The sequence below is a fragment of the Ursus americanus genome, chromosome 5, assembly GCF_024610735.1.
Source record: "Ursus americanus isolate L20-20 chromosome 5, mUrsAme1.1.p, whole genome shotgun sequence".
Lineage (NCBI taxonomy): Eukaryota > Metazoa > Chordata > Mammalia > Carnivora > Ursidae > Ursus > Ursus americanus.
In genome coordinates this window covers 277,316-294,199 of record NC_142131.1, presented here as the reverse complement: position 1 = coordinate 294,199, position 16,884 = coordinate 277,316, and the positions used below count along the sequence as shown (strand labels likewise).

General features: G+C 46.3%; 1 protein-coding gene across 3 annotated transcripts in view; it reads right to left on the bottom strand.

Annotated features, from left to right (window-relative positions):
* Nucleotides 1–16,884, bottom strand: part of MCC (MCC regulator of Wnt signaling pathway) — a 375,394-nt gene that overhangs the window by 104,715 nt on the left and 253,795 nt on the right. For all 3 annotated transcript variants that reach the window (XM_087861917.1, XM_045777293.2, XM_045777291.2), the window contains one exon: nt 2,012–2,125. In XM_087861917.1, the coding sequence (XP_087718043.1) occupies nt 2,012–2,125 (114 nt within the window). The remainder of the gene's footprint in view (nt 1–2,011; nt 2,126–16,884) is intronic.

The following is a 16,884-nucleotide window of genomic DNA, read 5'->3' as shown; positions in this document are numbered from 1 at the left end:
TAAAAATAAAATCTTTTTTAAAAAGTTACTCTAGTAAAATTATTAGACTTAAAAAAAAATAAAGAAAAAACATGCTATCAGAGTTAAGTGTCCTGTGAGGCAAAGAAAGCTGTATTCTCAGACGTTGAGAGCAACACTCTACACCAAAAGAGAATAAGGAAATGTTCTCAAGTAAAGATAGGCCAAGGGTTTTCTATCCAGCGGAAATGTCTTTCAAGTATGAGGGGCAAAGAAGACATACAGTTAATAACAAGCAAGAGCGTGGTGCAGAGGATTCTGAGCCCTTCCTGAGAATCTACTAGAAAATCAGCTTCAGGCAACAAACGAACAAATAAAAGGAGGAACACTGACATAAGGACCATGGCGAACACTAACTATATAGTTACTTAAAGAAGTCTAAATGAGGACGAGAAGGGGAGAGCGTGAGTGGCAATGGCCAGATGGTCAGGCGGGTGGAGACACGACAACTGCAAAAAACTGGGGGAGTGAAGAGAGCATAATGCAACAGCAACAAAAACTTACATCCTTCTCAGGAACCGTGTCTGTTATGGCAGTAGTAATATTATTCTGAGACTATACATAATATGGAATGAAGCAAGTTAAGTAATTATGGAATATTCTAATTCAATCATCCTCTGTAGCAATAAGAACCAGGACTCTTAGTGTGAAAGAAAGGAGATACAGATAAAATATAGAAGAAGCTAGGTAAAAAAGTATACTGTAGTCTGAATTTAAATTGGGGCTATTAGTATGAACTCCTAAGGTATTTTATCTTAAAAGTTATATGTGCATGCATATGCAGATAAATAAGGAAATAAAGAATATCTTGGCTCTGTCTATAAAAGAAGTCTGAAAACAATGACCAACCTAGAAGCCATAAGCACTCTTAGCACCCAGGCTGTGGTCTTAAGATACTACTGTCTGCTGAGAGAACTTAAGAGTTGCTCAGAGAATGGTTACTACCAGATTTGGGGCAAAAAATGTACTAGTTGAGTCTGGACTAACTACTAGGCTTATGTCAAAAGACTCAGAAGCCAACTTGAAGAGGTTCATATCAGCCAAAGATAATATGAGTTTCTGTAAAGAGCATAGTTACAGTGGAATGAAAACCCAAATATGTTTAAATCTATAATTTCATAATATTTTTAAAAATTGTTGGGCAATTTCAGGGGACCATAGGTCATTTTCTTGAAAAATGTTAATAGAAAGATGAAGAGTTCTGCTTTTCCTCTACAAACCATGTTTCAACAAATCACAGATGACGGGAGATGTCTCTATAAAAGCATTCTAATTAATGAGAAACGGTAGAACTGAAATATCATCATTTATAAGTCCTAATAATTCAATGAATCAATGGACATAGGCATTGAGTGCCAACAGCCGCTAACATCACAGAAAATGAGACAACCAGACGTGACGTGCCTCCCGGTGAGACAACAGATACCCTCTACAGTCTTGCCAAAGGAACCAGACATGAAATTGATTGAGCTTCTTGGTCCACCCGCCGTTTTACAGGAACTAAAGGGGATGGAGGAGCGTGGGTGAGTTGTACGGGGAGTGTATAATCAGCAACATCCAGACTGTAGGCAACTCCACAGGTCAAAGGGCAGGTTTCTAACAGATTAATTAAAAAGCAAACAAAGAATAGAAGCAAACCCTGTAAATTAAGAGAATCAAAAGGAAACCCATAGTTTTTCAATGAGCAAGACTAAACTCCACTGCCTAGGGACATCTAAACTTCAGGGATAGCGTGTAAAGAGACAGGAAACAGGACTATAAAAAATCACAGTGATGGTCACCTTGGTGGGAGGGAGGGTGCGACTGGGACGGGACATAAGGAGGGACTTCTGGAATGGCTGGCAAGTTCTACTTCCCGACCTGGACAGTGCTAGGAGACTATGTGCTCATTACCCCGTAACTTGATTTGCCGGGATTCCTCAATCTACGTTTTATCTTAAAATAAAAAATACAAAAGTTAAACAAAAAACAAAAAACTCTCCAGATCCCTTACCTGTGCCTTGGCTAATTTCTTTTCCAGAAGGTCTCGTTCCCGCTCCGTTTGCTGCAGACGTTTATTCAGCTCCACTACATCTCCCTTGAGTGATGCCAGGGCTGCCAAGTGGAGCTGTGGCGACAGAAAGAAAGGGGCACAAGGTAAGATCCTTTGGCAGAAACTCGTTCCTTCCCTGTAATTAGTGTGATCATATAAAAAGGAAATGCCTCGTCTCCAATGGGTGCTATTAAATTAGGTGTCGTACAGGCAAGCCGGGTTACATGGTCACTGTAAAGGTAACAGGGAGAAAACTCACGCGTGAGCAGCGGGACCTAATTTCAGTGGTCACATCAGGGGAGAGAGCAAAGCCCCTCACTCTAAGGGCTTTCCCTCGGTTATTCAGCAAGGGTGAGACTAATTGCTGCTGTGGGTTACCTGATTCTCAACCTCAGCAGGAAGGAGGAAGGAGAACCAAACCAGCTTTTACCTTTGGAAACTATGAAAGTTGGGTAGGGTAATTCTATCACCCAACCTGCTGCGTATACAGACAGACCATGGGGCTGAGGATTAAGAAAAACTGGGCAGCTGGGGGGGGGGGGGCAGCGAGCTCAATTTTTCTCAGATGGTCTCCCCTTAAAGTCGGTCCTCTATTTCCTTGCCAGCTCATCTTTCCTCATCGTCCCCCAGACAGACTAGATTGCCCAGATGCTGCTTCTGGGCTAGCGGGCCCTCTCGCAGGAACAGAACCAGAACGAGAACTCTGATGAATGATGCTAGGAAAAGACACACCAAGAACCCCTCCAGATCCTTTCCCCAGCAAGCTCCCTCACGTAAAATGGAGCTACAAGGAATGTTCTCCAACACATTAACAAGGGGTACCCTGCGCCTCCAGGATCTCAACGTGTTCAACTCGCAAGCCCTCAACACTCAGCTTCGATGGCACCAAAGCTACCCCGTGTGCTTTTTGTGGCTTTTCAGGCCACAGGTGCCCAAGCAGGGCCCTTCAACCTTCTTTGCCCTCTGAGTCACTGCTTCTCATCTGTCTCCACTGCCAGCTCCAGGGGGAGGTACAGACCATTGCACACTACATTTGGGTGAGTGACTAGAATCAGAACAACCCCTCCCTCCTGACAGGTTATTAGTAGCTTCTGCCAAGAGGGATTAAAGCCAGGAGTGAGCAAATAAATGTGATCTTTAAGGGTGGACGTGGTATGAAGGTCCACAGTTCAACTTTGAAGAGTTTAGCTGCAGGTTTCGAAAATGCTTTTCTGCATCTGCCTGTGGACTGGTAGGCTTGTGGGGGGGAGGGGGGAGGAGGAGATACAGGGCAGGGTCTGGGCTTTCAAAGCAGTTGTTTATGTTAGATTATAACAGCAGTGACTATGACTTCGCTTAATGGCATCAGGGCTGCAAACCAACAGATCAATAGCCGATCTGAAATCAGGAATGCCTGAAATTTAAAAAAGGAAATGTCAGGCAATCTGGCGGTGTTTGCCTTCTCATGCAGGGCTACGGCTGCTCAGAAAAGGTCACTTTGGGTTTCAGATACAAGGTTTTGTGTGATGAAGTCTCAGCACAAATACCACAGTGTTCCCATTGTACAACCTTTTTGAGGCCCTTCTGCTTCCAGTAGGGTGGGGAGGGACACAAACTTACTCCCCCCTTAGACAGCTGGGTATCCCCCTCCACCTCCGAACTGTCCATCTGAGGATTCTCCTTCAGCATCAGACACTGTGGTCTGTTATACACGATGCCAAGTCTTGAGAGAGGCTTTACCACCTGTCCTCTGGCAAGAAGGATAAAATACATGTAGAGCTGAAATGTTCTTTAAGAAACATAGGAGTAGAAACTAAGATCCCAACTGTGAGCCCAGGTATGCTTCCTCTCTCCTACATCTCCCTCCTACTTCTGGGGGGAAGGACTATCTGAAGGACTTGGGGGGGAAATTAGGAAAGCAGAGCTGACGGACGAAGCTCTGAACTTCACACTAACACCATAAACTGGGCCAGATGGGGAGACACAGAGAGTACGTATTTCCATCATAGCACATGGCAGAGAGGGTCCAGGATGGGTCATCCCTACCAGGGAAAGGACCCAGCTTGGAACAGATAACACCTTTGGGCCTTCCAGATTGCCAGGAAGATGCACAGGATGTGAATTTGGGGCAAGTCTCTCTGCTTTCCTGGATGGAAGAGGTCTGTCCATAAAATGACAATAGACCAGTTGTTCTTCACCTTTCCTGGGTCACAAATCCCTTAAGAATCCATGCAGGGGATGGACCCTTCTTCTAGAGAAGAGTAAAGATTTGGGGGTTTATGCATGTATTCCATCTAATGATGGTGACGACACATTCTGGAACCTTTCCACGAACTCCAAATTAAGAAACCGCAGAGGCCATGTAAGTTTTGTAGACTCTCTTGTGGGTCATAATCATAGTTGTTTGAGTGGGGAAAGGGCCCTGGGTATTTGACATCCCCCACTCCCCATGTGCAGGTGAGGACCTGAAACCCAGAGACTGACTTGTTCACTCAAGGCCCCATGGGTAGCTCAGTGCTAGCACCAAGGCCGCCACTGCCCTTTCCCCACTGTATGATGATGTATGGGGCAGTTTTCAATTTTGTATGCGGGTGAAAATCTTACTTAAAATACTTCCATCTGATGGCAGAAGAAATAAAAATGTGACAGAAAACTAAACCAGAAAGAGAGCCTTCTAACATTTTAGTGGCGGTCTCTGGATGGTTTCAAACTTCTGGGGGGACAATTTTGAGTAAGTTTTTTTAAGTTTTTTGTTTAATATATTTTAAGTTTTTTTTAAGAGATTTTGTAGTAAAGAAAAAAGAGAGCTGTGACTCTACTATCTGCACATGTAGGGCTGTAGCATAAAAACTGTAAAGGGTTCTCTCCCTTCGTTGCTGCATCTTCTTTCCTGTCTACCAGCTCTTCTGATGGAAGATAAAACTTAAAAAAGGGGGGGGGGGACGGAGGGTGGAATATACACATGTTCCCAAGCATCGCTGACAGTTACTCAGCAGAAACTAACCTCAGAGGGTGGGAGGCAGAGCGGGCTAGGCAGGCGAGTCACAAGACGTGCTGCTTAGGACGGGGCTGACGGTACCCCCTTACCACCTGATGACTGAGCACGAGGTGCACTAAGTTCTCACCACAAGAAGTTTCCCCCATTAATAATCCAGTAACCAAAAGCCACCCTGACCTCCCTTCTTTGTAGGCTTTGCTCCCCCTCATCCTGGCAGACCTGCTGGCAGCCCTGCGAATTCAAAGGCTGGGGAGTGTGAGAGCAATGCTCCAAGTATTAGGACACAGTCTGTGCCCTGTCAAGGCAAGTATTAATAAATAAGAAGGACAGAGGTCTTGCGGGGAAATTTTTAAAAGGAGGAACAGTGAGAAAACTCACTTTAAATCCTTTAAATCCTGGAAAGGCCAATTTACCAAAGCAACTGAAACTGTTAAGTATCTATGATAGGAAAATTATGTGTATACCATTTTTTGAGATCTCTTTACTTATTTTCCGGTTTTGGAAATGGCCTCCGACTTGAGTCAGAGCTTCAGACATATGACCCATAAAGAACCATTAAAAGAAGATGTTTCGCTAACCAAAGAGAAAAAATATACATGATGCTTAGAGTCTGTGCCGGCGTCCTCTCCAACTCTGTTTTTTCTTTTTTAAGATTTTATTTATTTAACAGAGAGAGAACTCAAGCAGGGGGGCAGCAGGCAGAGGGAGAGAAGAAGCAGGCTCTCCGCTGAGCAGGGAGCGCCGTGTGGGTCTCATCCCAGGACCCTGAGATCATGACTAAGCCACCCAGGCGTCCCTCCAACAACTTGTTCTCTTTGTGCTCTGCAACAAGACCCCAATTATCACTGCTGCTCAGCTAAATCGACCCGGTTCCTAGCTCTCCCTCTGCAGGTGGAGCTAGGTGTAGCCATGTGACCAAGTTCTGGCCAACAAGATATAAGTAGAAATACTATGTGGGAGTTCTAGGAAAAATCTGAAAGAACGTATACTCTTTTTCTCTTCCTCTACCCTTGCTGCTTGGTACATTAATGTGACGGATGGAGCTCGAGCAGGCACCCTCCTTCATAAGGATGAGGTCCACACTCAGGAGCCAAAAGTTGCCCGAGCCCTAGTGAGCTTGTAGAGCCACCCTACCATCTTTGGACTGGTGACTCCAGACTTCCAGAACAGAATAGCGAGCAACAGACCTCTACTGTATAGGCCACTCTTAGGTTGAGGTACTCTGGCAAACGAAGTTGAGCTAATCCTCATTTGTAAAGAATCAGATAAGCCCGGCTTCAAATCTCATTTATGCCACTTGTGGGTGACTTGCCTTTAGATAGCTTATTTAATCACTCTGTTATAAGGCTGCCACAGAGACAAATGAGACCGCATCAATGAAATAACTCGCCTGGTGTCTGGAACCAGGGAAGCACTCAACAAATGCACGTGTCCTCTTTCCCAGTCAAGTTGTAAGTCAACGGGTTTCAATGCAACAGCCTTTGCAGACTAAGCCCCAGCAGAGGTAGTGAGTGGGACACTCACCGAGTGAGTAAGCCCGTCCTGTCTCGAGCAGCTTACTTCCTGGTGGGTATCGGCGCGGCAGTGAGAGACCGGGGCTGCTCTGTCAGATTCTGCCTAAGTCCTGACGTTCATCTTAAGGAGCCGACTGCCAAGGCTCTTAAATCTCTGTGAAATTTTTACCGGAGGCCTAAGCAAGGTTGGGGTGGGACCCTGACACTTCCTAAACAAATGTGGGTCTAGTGTGTGAAGGATATAAATCCATACTTACCTCATCGTTCTGGAGACATGAGGCACTAAGTCTCCAGGCTGCTTGAAGACCTGCCTCACGTTCATTTTACAGTGTGTACCCAAATGAAACTGAACCACCTGGAAATCTGACTGCAAGATAACTGTCAAAATGGTTGTTATTTTTGGATGAAACACTACTCACTAATATTTCACCGTTCAACCGGCTGTCAGAACACGCTCGCTTAGCCTCGGACAGATAAGGTGTCCAGCCGCCAGGGGCCTGGGTGAGAAGCCAGCAGTGCCTTTGTGACAGCCTCTCCTGGTGGTTCCTCCTGGGCTATGTGGATAGATGTTCCTCCCAGTACACTTTAGCCATGAGACAAAAGGCTTCACGCTTAAGATGTCCTTTTAAGTCAGCAGCCCAGTGAGTCACATTAGTCCCCCAGACATCACTGTGTATTTACGGTTATAACGCACTTCTCCATCTTGCTACTACTAGCAACGAAAACACACACATCCCACACTGTCCAGTCTACACAGCACTCTCCCCTGCATCAGCCCGTTGAATCTCCACCATCGTGCCCCAGCTCTGTGGCCTATAGGGAAGCTAGGATTCCTTGTTTGCAGAGGACAAGGACTTTTCTCCAAGACCACAGTTGAGGAAGGAGATCTAGGGCCTGAATCTAGGCTGCCAAATTCTAAGTCCACCATCTGAACTCATCTTTCTGGGACTTTGGTCTACTCTTTAACAGCATTGTCTTCAAAGGGGCCAAAGGCTTCCCCAGCCACACGTAAGACAGGGAATGAATTCATTCCTGGAACCTCCATCCAGAGACAGGCCTGCCCCACGCTGGCGGCGGGTAAGCTCATCCCGGGCACACTGTGCTTATTCTCACTCTTCCTGACTTGCTCTGGCTACTTGAGATGTTCCTGTAAGTCATTCACTGCCTTCCCACCACGTGATGATAGGAATTACTGTTCTGTCCTAACGGAGCCAGCTGCCTTCCAAACACAAGGTACACCCAGTTTCTGCTTAGGTTGAGTGATGACAGTGGATAGTGCCAACTTCTCTCACTGGGTGAACTGTTTTCTTCATTCAAGAGCAAGAAACAAGTACAACTAACCTTACTGAACACACACACTCTTGACAGGCCCCGCACTATCTTCTATATATTACCGAATTGAACCAGCTGCAGAGTCCTGAGAAGAAAGTCAGTGCCAAAAGCCCAATGCCAACCTCCAGGAATACTTTGAGAATTCCAGACCACTCGACAGTAACAATAGAAGTCCTAATATTAATAGCTACCATCTGCTGAATGTTTAATGGGAACTGGTGCTTGGGTTAAATGAATTTCAGGCAGTGTCTCATTGAATCCTCCCCACAATGCTGTGAGACGGCTCTTACCACCTCCTCCTGACAAATGAAGAAACCCAGGCACAGAGCAGGGCAGGATAAAACATGGAAGAGATGCTCGTGCACACTCAGTGCTCTAAGCCCCACTGTGTGCCCTGCTGACACTTCCAGGTCATGACGCCACCGTTCTCACTTGCTTATGTGTGTGGATGTGCGTGTGTGTGTGCGTGTGCGGGTGGCTGTGACGTAAGAGTTGAATGTATGCACTGGCAGGGGCAGCGACGTGGGGAGAAGCACCGTCAGGATCTCCATGGACGGGGGAGCAGGGGGAGGTGACAGGGGAAGCCCTCTAGCGGCAGTGATGACACTTGAGGCTGGTAGCTCAGCTCTCTGAGTTTGGCGGAAATCTCTTTAACTTCCTGTGTTTTTTCATCCTGAGAAGGGTTTGTACCAGGTGGTCTCTAGGATCCTTCTGGTTTTAAACCTATAAGCGTGCATTCCTGGTACACTTACTTGTCCAGGCCACACCCTGAGGTCTGTACTTGGGGCTCTGCAGACTTTATTTGCCCACAAGTCCCAGAAAGTGTCTGCTAAAGCTCACCATATAAGAAAGTTTCACTATACATAGAATTGATCAGCAAAGATCTTTCTCCTAGAAACTGAAAGAGCACTCAGAACCACACAATCTTCCCGCTGGCGAGGGAAACTGAGAGTATCTAGTCCAATTCCCTCACTATAAGGAAATGAAACACACCCAGAGAAACAAGGCTCATCAAACCCAGATTTCCTCGTTCCCCGTCCTGAGGCTTCCCACTCTCCCATATGGCAATCCAGGAGTGCCCGGGTAGTGAATAAGTGTGTATACCCCAGTCCTGTCCTTGGAAATAGCAGGAGACATCAGCACACGAGAAAGCAGCCTCCTTCAGCTTCTACTCCAAGACTCCCCACAACCCGGATGCCCTAATTCAGATACACAAAGAACAAAATCCCTGGCAAAAGGGTCGTGCTCCCTTCCAAATGGACACAGTTAGGCCTGTTCAGTGGTTTCCAGGCCTGGAACATTCCTATTTATTGCCAGAACTCCAACCAGGGGCACCTGCTGTGTAGTAACTTCAAGAAAGGTTGCTCACGGCCTTGAAACTTAAAACTCATTAAACATCATCTGCAAGACTGCTCACTGCATGCAAATCACTTCTTGCTGCCCTACATCAGCTCAGAAAGCATCAGCTTTTTGTCTTTCATTTTACTTGATAATCGTTGAGAGATCAGTGGCCCAAGTTACTTTTTAAACCTCTGTTGAAATTCGGTTGTTGGAAACAGCATTTAAGCCCTCTTCAACATGGCAGCACGAGACTATCATTCACACAAGAAGAACTGACCCCATCCAAGGGTGCTTGACGTAGGTGACGGTGCCAAACCACAGAGCAGGGCCCAGTACACACCACGAAGGCAGCCACACCTAAAGCCACTCTTTCTCTGCCTCAAATAAATAGTGAGGGGGATGGTGCACAAAAAGGGGAGCTGTCTGAGGTTGGCCATCCCAGCTGTGAAGAAGATACTCAAGCCCACCCCACCCATGAACATATGCTCCTGTAAAAATAAGTCACATCATAATTTTTACTGGAAATAATATTAGCTAGCATGTGGGTACGTACTATGTGCCAGTTGCTATGTTAAGCATGTAACATGCACTTTCTCTATCATTTTTCAATTAGCCTCATGAAATATGCACTGTTGTTAACCCCAATTTAAAGAGGTCAAAACCGAGGCTTAGAAGTTCAGCATCTTCTCAAACTAGGAAGTGGCAGAGCCAGAACGAAAGCCCAGGTCTGTCTAACTGCAGAGCCTCGTTCATAACTACCATGCCTCATGCTTTGCAACAGACTATCAGAGCACTTCTCAGATCCTCCCAGGTCCCCATGAAACTGTTGAGAAGATAAAGTCTCAGACAGAGGGTTCTTTTCAAAAGGGGAGAGAATCACAAAATTAGCATGGGGAAAAAGGCATTAATTCTTCAAAACTTCTCACACTGAGAAATAAAAGACTACTCAGCTGATATCAGACCCAGGAAGTTATCAGAGAAAAATTAATCTCCAGCTATTTCCACACCCTACAAGGTAAAGAGGAAAATACTGCAGTGTAGGTGAAAAGCTCAATAAACAGCACATGGGAGGAAAGGTTAGTTTAACTGATCTTCAAAAATAAAAAATCAAGCTCTCTCCTCTCACCCACTCTCATGGCGTGGGCAGCTGACTGCTCCTCACCACGTCTTCTCACGACTTTCAGGATCCAGAGAGTCCCGGCCAAGAAACAAAAGCAGAATCGCCCCATCCCCCAGTGGAGTTGGACAAAAACTGGTGATAAAATCCGGTATAGCCCCAGGAGGAGACACTGGAGAAGGACCAAGCCAGGTCTACAAGGAGTCGCAATGACCGGCGGGCGTATGCGCGCCCTCCCCAGTTCACATGGTCATGCCTACCAAGCTCACTTGCTCGCACCCTATCACTCCGCAAGTATCACTACCACTTGAGCAACTGGACATGTTTTACTCGAAAAATGATTTTCTGTTTCTGGGCTTCCATACTAGTAGTTTGGCTCGGTAATATGTGACACCTTTGGTTGGAAAAAAAAAATGATAAGTTAAAATCTTAAAACTTCTATTTTTTAAATTTACTATACAAATACAGTATGATGGTTGCCAGTAAAAGTAAGTCGCTTAGTATTTTTTGCTAACAGATTCTTACTTTTTGTAGTGTTATTTTCAAGGGAAACCAAAATTATATGTATATACAAGGATATTTGGGAAGAAACAGACAAAATAAAGACACTGCAATAAACTGGTAGCACCTGCTTAAATTTCAAGGTGTGTTGCATCCTAATGACACATCATGAAGGAGATGAAGGTGTAACAATTATATCCCGCTAATCAGAGGACATGAATATTTCAGCATGCACTAAATACTGATGTGATCCCTGAGGCAGAAACTCCCACAGAGGATTATATGAACAGGAGTAAAAGAGTTCCCTGATAAGGCCTGCATTGTTCATAAATTTTTATATTGATCCAATTTAGCACATATTGAATTCCCCATTCTAGGGAAACTGAGTACTTTTTTTTTTTTTTTAAGATTTTATTTATTCGACAGAGAGAGAGACAGCCAGCGAGAGAGGGAACACAAGCAGGGGGAGTGGGAGAGGAAGAAGCAGGCTCATAGCGGAGGAGCCTGATGTGGGGCTCGATCCCATAACGCCGGGATCACGCCCTGAGCCGAAGGCAGACGCTTAACCGCTGTGCCACCCAGGCGCCCCGAAACCGAGTGCCTTTAATGGTGAAACAGTCAATAAGCTCTGCAGATCAGTAGAGGACAAGGTATGTTTACAGCAATAGTTGAATTGCTTTGGAAGGACCCTGTTTTTTACTAGATCGAAGACAAGTTCTTCTTTGTGAAAACAGCTGAAGATTTAGATTTGAGTGTTTGTGTGGATACAGATGCAGACACACACTTATACACATATGCGTGTATTAACACACACACACACACACACGTATGAAATTTGTAAGTATACCAGGCTGAAGGCATGGGCTTCCAGACTTTTCATGAAAGTACAGGAGACTGCTGAGATGTTGACTACTGAAATATTCAATACGGTCATTTTTAAATGCATCCCCAACTATTAAAATTACTTTAATATGCAGTACATTTAAAGATAATCCCTTTCAAATGTTTGAAGCCATAAACAAGTTCTCATTTCAGTGAAGACACAGGCAGGGACTTCTCCCTCCTCCCCACGGGCTGCTGACTGATGGGCCATTTTACACTCACTGATACATCTAATCCTAAGCACCAGGAGAGAGCAGGAGACACACATTTCAAATCTGCTCAAATGTTCTCTCCCATCAGGGGTCCTGCTGATTGTTCAGAGAACAGTGCGTTCAGCTAAAGAGAAAAGGTCTGAATCTCCTCTCCTTTCCCAGTCGCCTAACCCAGACCATCCTAGCCCCAACCAGGACCATCTTATTCCCTGAAAAGGAAGAAAACGGGAGAGGGAAAATAAGGAGAGAAAAAAATGGCAAAAAAGTGTTTCATGATTAAAGACATAGGCTTTATCATAAAACAAAAATCAACACCCCAGACCTGAGGACCAGGTTCAGCCTTGCGTAAACTGTTAAAAATTTCCAAACCTCAGTTTACTCACCCGGTAAAATGGGAACCATACCCATCACCCAGATTAAATGAACATACTGCAGGTCAATCTCTAACCACAGTGCTGCCTGGCAGAAGTGAGCCACAATGACCATTAACATCTCAATTATCCTGATCATCATGTCACCGGGGAGCTTGCTAAAAAGCGTTAAGATAAAATTGAGCCTTGCCAACAGTGATGGTAACTATTGCGTCTTCTTGTTTTCATGAACCCTGATTAAGCAATCAGAATGACTCATCGCGCCGAGGCTTAGAGCACATTAATCACAGTAATGTACCCTCGGCCTTTGAGCTTGTGCCACCGAATCCACGGCCGTGGCTGCACCTGCAGGAGAGCACGCAAACAGCCTAGAACCTGGGCTAGCCTCACGCCCGGTGCGTTCCCTGCCCCCGACATCCTGGCTCCTCCTATCACGAGGTAAGAGATGACCAGGAACCAGGTGCGACAAATACAGTGACCCCAAAATGAATTTTCATGAAAACAGATCTGAATGGTAAGAAGAAGACACAAGCTACAGTGAACAGGGATGTGCAGGAAAGATCTGTGCACGATGGTCAAACAAAAAAAAGATTAGTTGAATAAACTGCATGATATGCATAATAATATACTATGTTGTCAAGAAAATAGAGAAACGTATATAATAGTCAACACGACAATCATGATCTCACATACGCATGTGCACTCCCTGCGTTCACTCAGATTGTTTTCCACCTGTCCCCACGAGGCCCCTGGAACAGGTTTCCCCTCCCCCCTGCCCACCCAATTACTCCTCTTTATTTTTCATAACACTTATTACTCCCTGACAATATACCATATAGGTGTTTTGCTGACCCATGTGCCTCACGAGACTATGAGTTCCCAGAAGGCAGACAAGTCAAGACACTGGAGATACAGCCAATGCACAAGATGAACCACGCCTGCCATGTGATGGAACTTCAGACGGTATTTCTTAAATGGATACATTGAGAAAAATTTAAAAATTCAGATAAAAGAATTTACATTATCCTTAACCCCACCACCTACAGATCATGTCACCCGCAAATATGTGTCAGTCCTTTTTCTACATGTAAATATACTTAAAATAGCTTATGCGAACCAGTATGTTTAAAATAGTACTCTCTTGCATACTTCAAACTCTCCAGGCAATTCACCATATTGTTAACATCCCCTCCAGGTCATCAAATCTCTAGAACAATCCTCTGTCCCTCAGTGCTCCCTCCAGCATGTCAATGTTTCTTGTGATAAGTACTACCTAGGACCAAGCACAGCACTGCAGGTGAATTCTGGCCAGCACACTTCCTAGGAGCCAGAGACCATGCCAGGTGCCTTATGTGGGTTTCACGGAATTCTCACCTGACAAGATAGGAGCTATTATTACTTCATTTTGCAGATAACCATCAGGGCACAGTTTTTCTAGTACCTGAAACCCTGAACTTCCAAGCTGACCTATCCCGTTTACCACGCGTCACCAGCTATGGGTGCCAGGGCGGCACATTCTCAGATCCCACGACCTGATGCCGGCCAGGGGAAAGCATCGGCGGAGTCAAGATTGCAGAGCTGGATGGCGCCCAGCACCAGATGGTTTCTAGCGCCGCTGCACAAACTGGAAAAGCCACGGGCACCAGAAGGGAGTTTCAGTGAGCTCCCCTGTACTCGCTTTGACGCTTTGACCGTGCCTAGCCCCTGGAGGGAAGGAGCTACAGTGCAGGTGAAGGGCATGGCCAACCGAACCTGTAATGACCTCCGTGCATACAAGTGAGCCGTTCACTCCCCGGACAGGTGTGCCCCCCACCCCATCTGCCAGTGCTCGCCTGGCAGGGTCTGGGGAGTGTTGCACAATCCCTTGCCAAATCACAAAGATGTCAGAACTGTGGCTGAAAGCTAGGACACAAGCCAGTGAGCCACAGACTAGAATCAAACACTGTGGTTTGAGTCCAGCTTGACGGCATTCCTGCTCCTTTCCTGTAGGGAGCCCCTGTCCTCCAAAAGCACCCTGCCCTCCTGCTTTGCCTCTAGAGACCTCAACACAATAGGAATTCCAACAGGTACATCACAGCTCAGCATTAATCAACAAAGCCTCCCTTTCCCCCCCTTTACCTACAAGGAACACGTTTCATCATACGCCTCAACGGTTTTCTCTCTTCTGGGTTTATTCCCCTTTCCTGGACCCTCCGTTCTGCGGACTAACCCTGAAGTAAATCAAGTACAGCGGGGATGGTGGCAGAACTCACTGGCCACAGGCAGGGAGCTAAGGGCAACGTGAGATCTCCTGCAGCAGCGCTCATCTTCGCCCTTCTGCTGTCCTGGGGCTTCTCTAACAACCTGGGAGCCAAGCAGCAGAAAGGATAAAGAGGCGGCCATACCGGAGGGCTGATGAAAGAAATGTTCCCCTGGGCACAGACACTATGAGTTGTCTCTGACTTTTTCGAATGAGAGGAACCCCCAGGGAAGAAGGCACGGTCCCCCAGCCTGTAAGTCATGGCTCGCAACAAACCCAAGCACGTGCCCGGACTTCGCTGAACGACGTGGACAGAGACGAACTATCTGGCTGCCCGTGAGGTGAGGAGGGTTTAGCACAGGGCCTCCTAGAAGTCGGTGTTCTTTCACCCCGTATTCTGGATAGGGCATTGCTTTCTTCCCATCACGCAAGTTCACTTGCAAACTGAAGTCCTCCTGTGCTCACGAGGGAGGAGGTGCCTATTTTCCCAAACCTGAGAAGTCTGCCTGATCATTAGTTCAAACACTCCACTCCCAAACAGGAGGGTATCGAACCTTTGACTTCCTTGCACTGTCTACTCCCTCCCCAATTCCCTGCGCCCGCCTACCTCCTTGTAGACAAGGGCACTACATGCCAACAAAAATTCCAAAAGCTGCCTTCCGCTCCTGAGAGCGGAAAGACAGTGAGCAGAAAAAGTATCAAAGATTCTTAGGCTGTTAGAATGAAACGTTTCCAACCTAGATAAAATGTCAAAGGAAAGCCTAAATCTAGCAGCGACCAGAAATACTGCAGCTTCAACAATACAAAACCCAAAATCTACCCAAACTATTCAAGCCTAGCTTCACTGCGAAAGAAGTCGAAGCCGTCCGTCACTAGGCACGGGACTAAACACAGGGGGTGAGAAAGAAGGTGAGCAAGATTTTGTCTGACATTTAGATGCAGGCCCCTTCGAGGCTAGAGTGCATTGCCCTGTGCTGTCCACATTCTGAAATGCTAATTATAAAACTGTGCTGGTGTTATGACACTTGAAATGCATACACTATTCCGAGATGGATAAACAGGGTTACAAATCAAAAGACGCTGTGAGATCATCTTCCCATCAATCTCAATCCAGGGCATCATTTTATAAAAAATACCGAGCTTAGTTCCAGGCTCCCAGAAAAATATCAAAACTGTGAAATGGGATTGTTTAGCTCTGAGGCAAGAAGGACGAAGGCAAATTAGCACTAGCGGGCAGGCACACGATGAGCTCTTCCACGGACAGTCAGCAGCGCATGCAGCCCGAGGTAACAAGTTCGCGTTCCGGCGGGAGGATTCGGGTTTGCTCCCCAAGTCTCCCCGACACTGAGGCTTGTTATGTCTTAGAAGGTACCATGGTGGCTGTGGAATCCCACTCCTGGAAACCCTTTCAAGACAGGGGTGAGCCTCATCTCTCCGGGCTAACGTGGGTACAGTCCTGCCTGGGAGTCTGCTCTACAGCCTCTTGAAATCCATTCCAGTCTGATGATTCTCTCCTTTTACACCAACAGATGAGCTGGGGCAAAAGAGGTGCGGCGACACACCGAGCGATTGTGGAGGACGTTTCTTTTCATGCGGCGAAGAAAACCAGGTTATTTCAAGGGAAGCACAGCATCTCAAAGTAAGCTTTTTGGGGTTTGTTTTCTGGGTTTTTAAAAGAAAATCCCAGCGCTAGCGAGTGCTACAGGGAGCAGCATTCATCAGGGCAGAGGGTTTGTGCACTTGGTTCCCTGCCGCACTGCGGCCCGAGAATTATTAGGGCATTGACATACCCGCGGGGGCCAGAGCCACCCACAACATGACCACTGGAACTGGTATTTAAAGTGATTGATACATCAAGGAGAAGCTCCTCCCCCCCCAAAATAACAGGGTGAAAAAGGTACAGAGGACTCCCCCCTTAAACCGCAACGGAAGAGATCTAACCGCCCTTTCTATCTTTAAAACAATCTCTCCCGGGCAGACACACCTAACGTACGGCATCAGCTTGCCCTTTCGGTTCACACCTTAAAAGAAACTACAAAAATTGCCTCCTGTCTCGGCATATTTTTTTTTTTTAATTACAAAGTTAACCCGCCCCATTCCAGATTTTACATTCTTTTGAGCAATAGATTTATGTTCACAAAGAAAAAATGGGAACATCTCAAACCATTTCCTGGGGACTCACAGAGCCTGAGAGCGTCCTTGTAAGTGACAAGGTTAAGCTGACTACTCTTTAGCCATTTCTCACACCCCGCGTGCGTCAAGCCATGGACAAGCCCCAGCACGCCCATCTGGAGCTCACGTGCAGTGCAGTACGCACTCACTTCAACGCGGCAGTGAGGGAGCCTTAA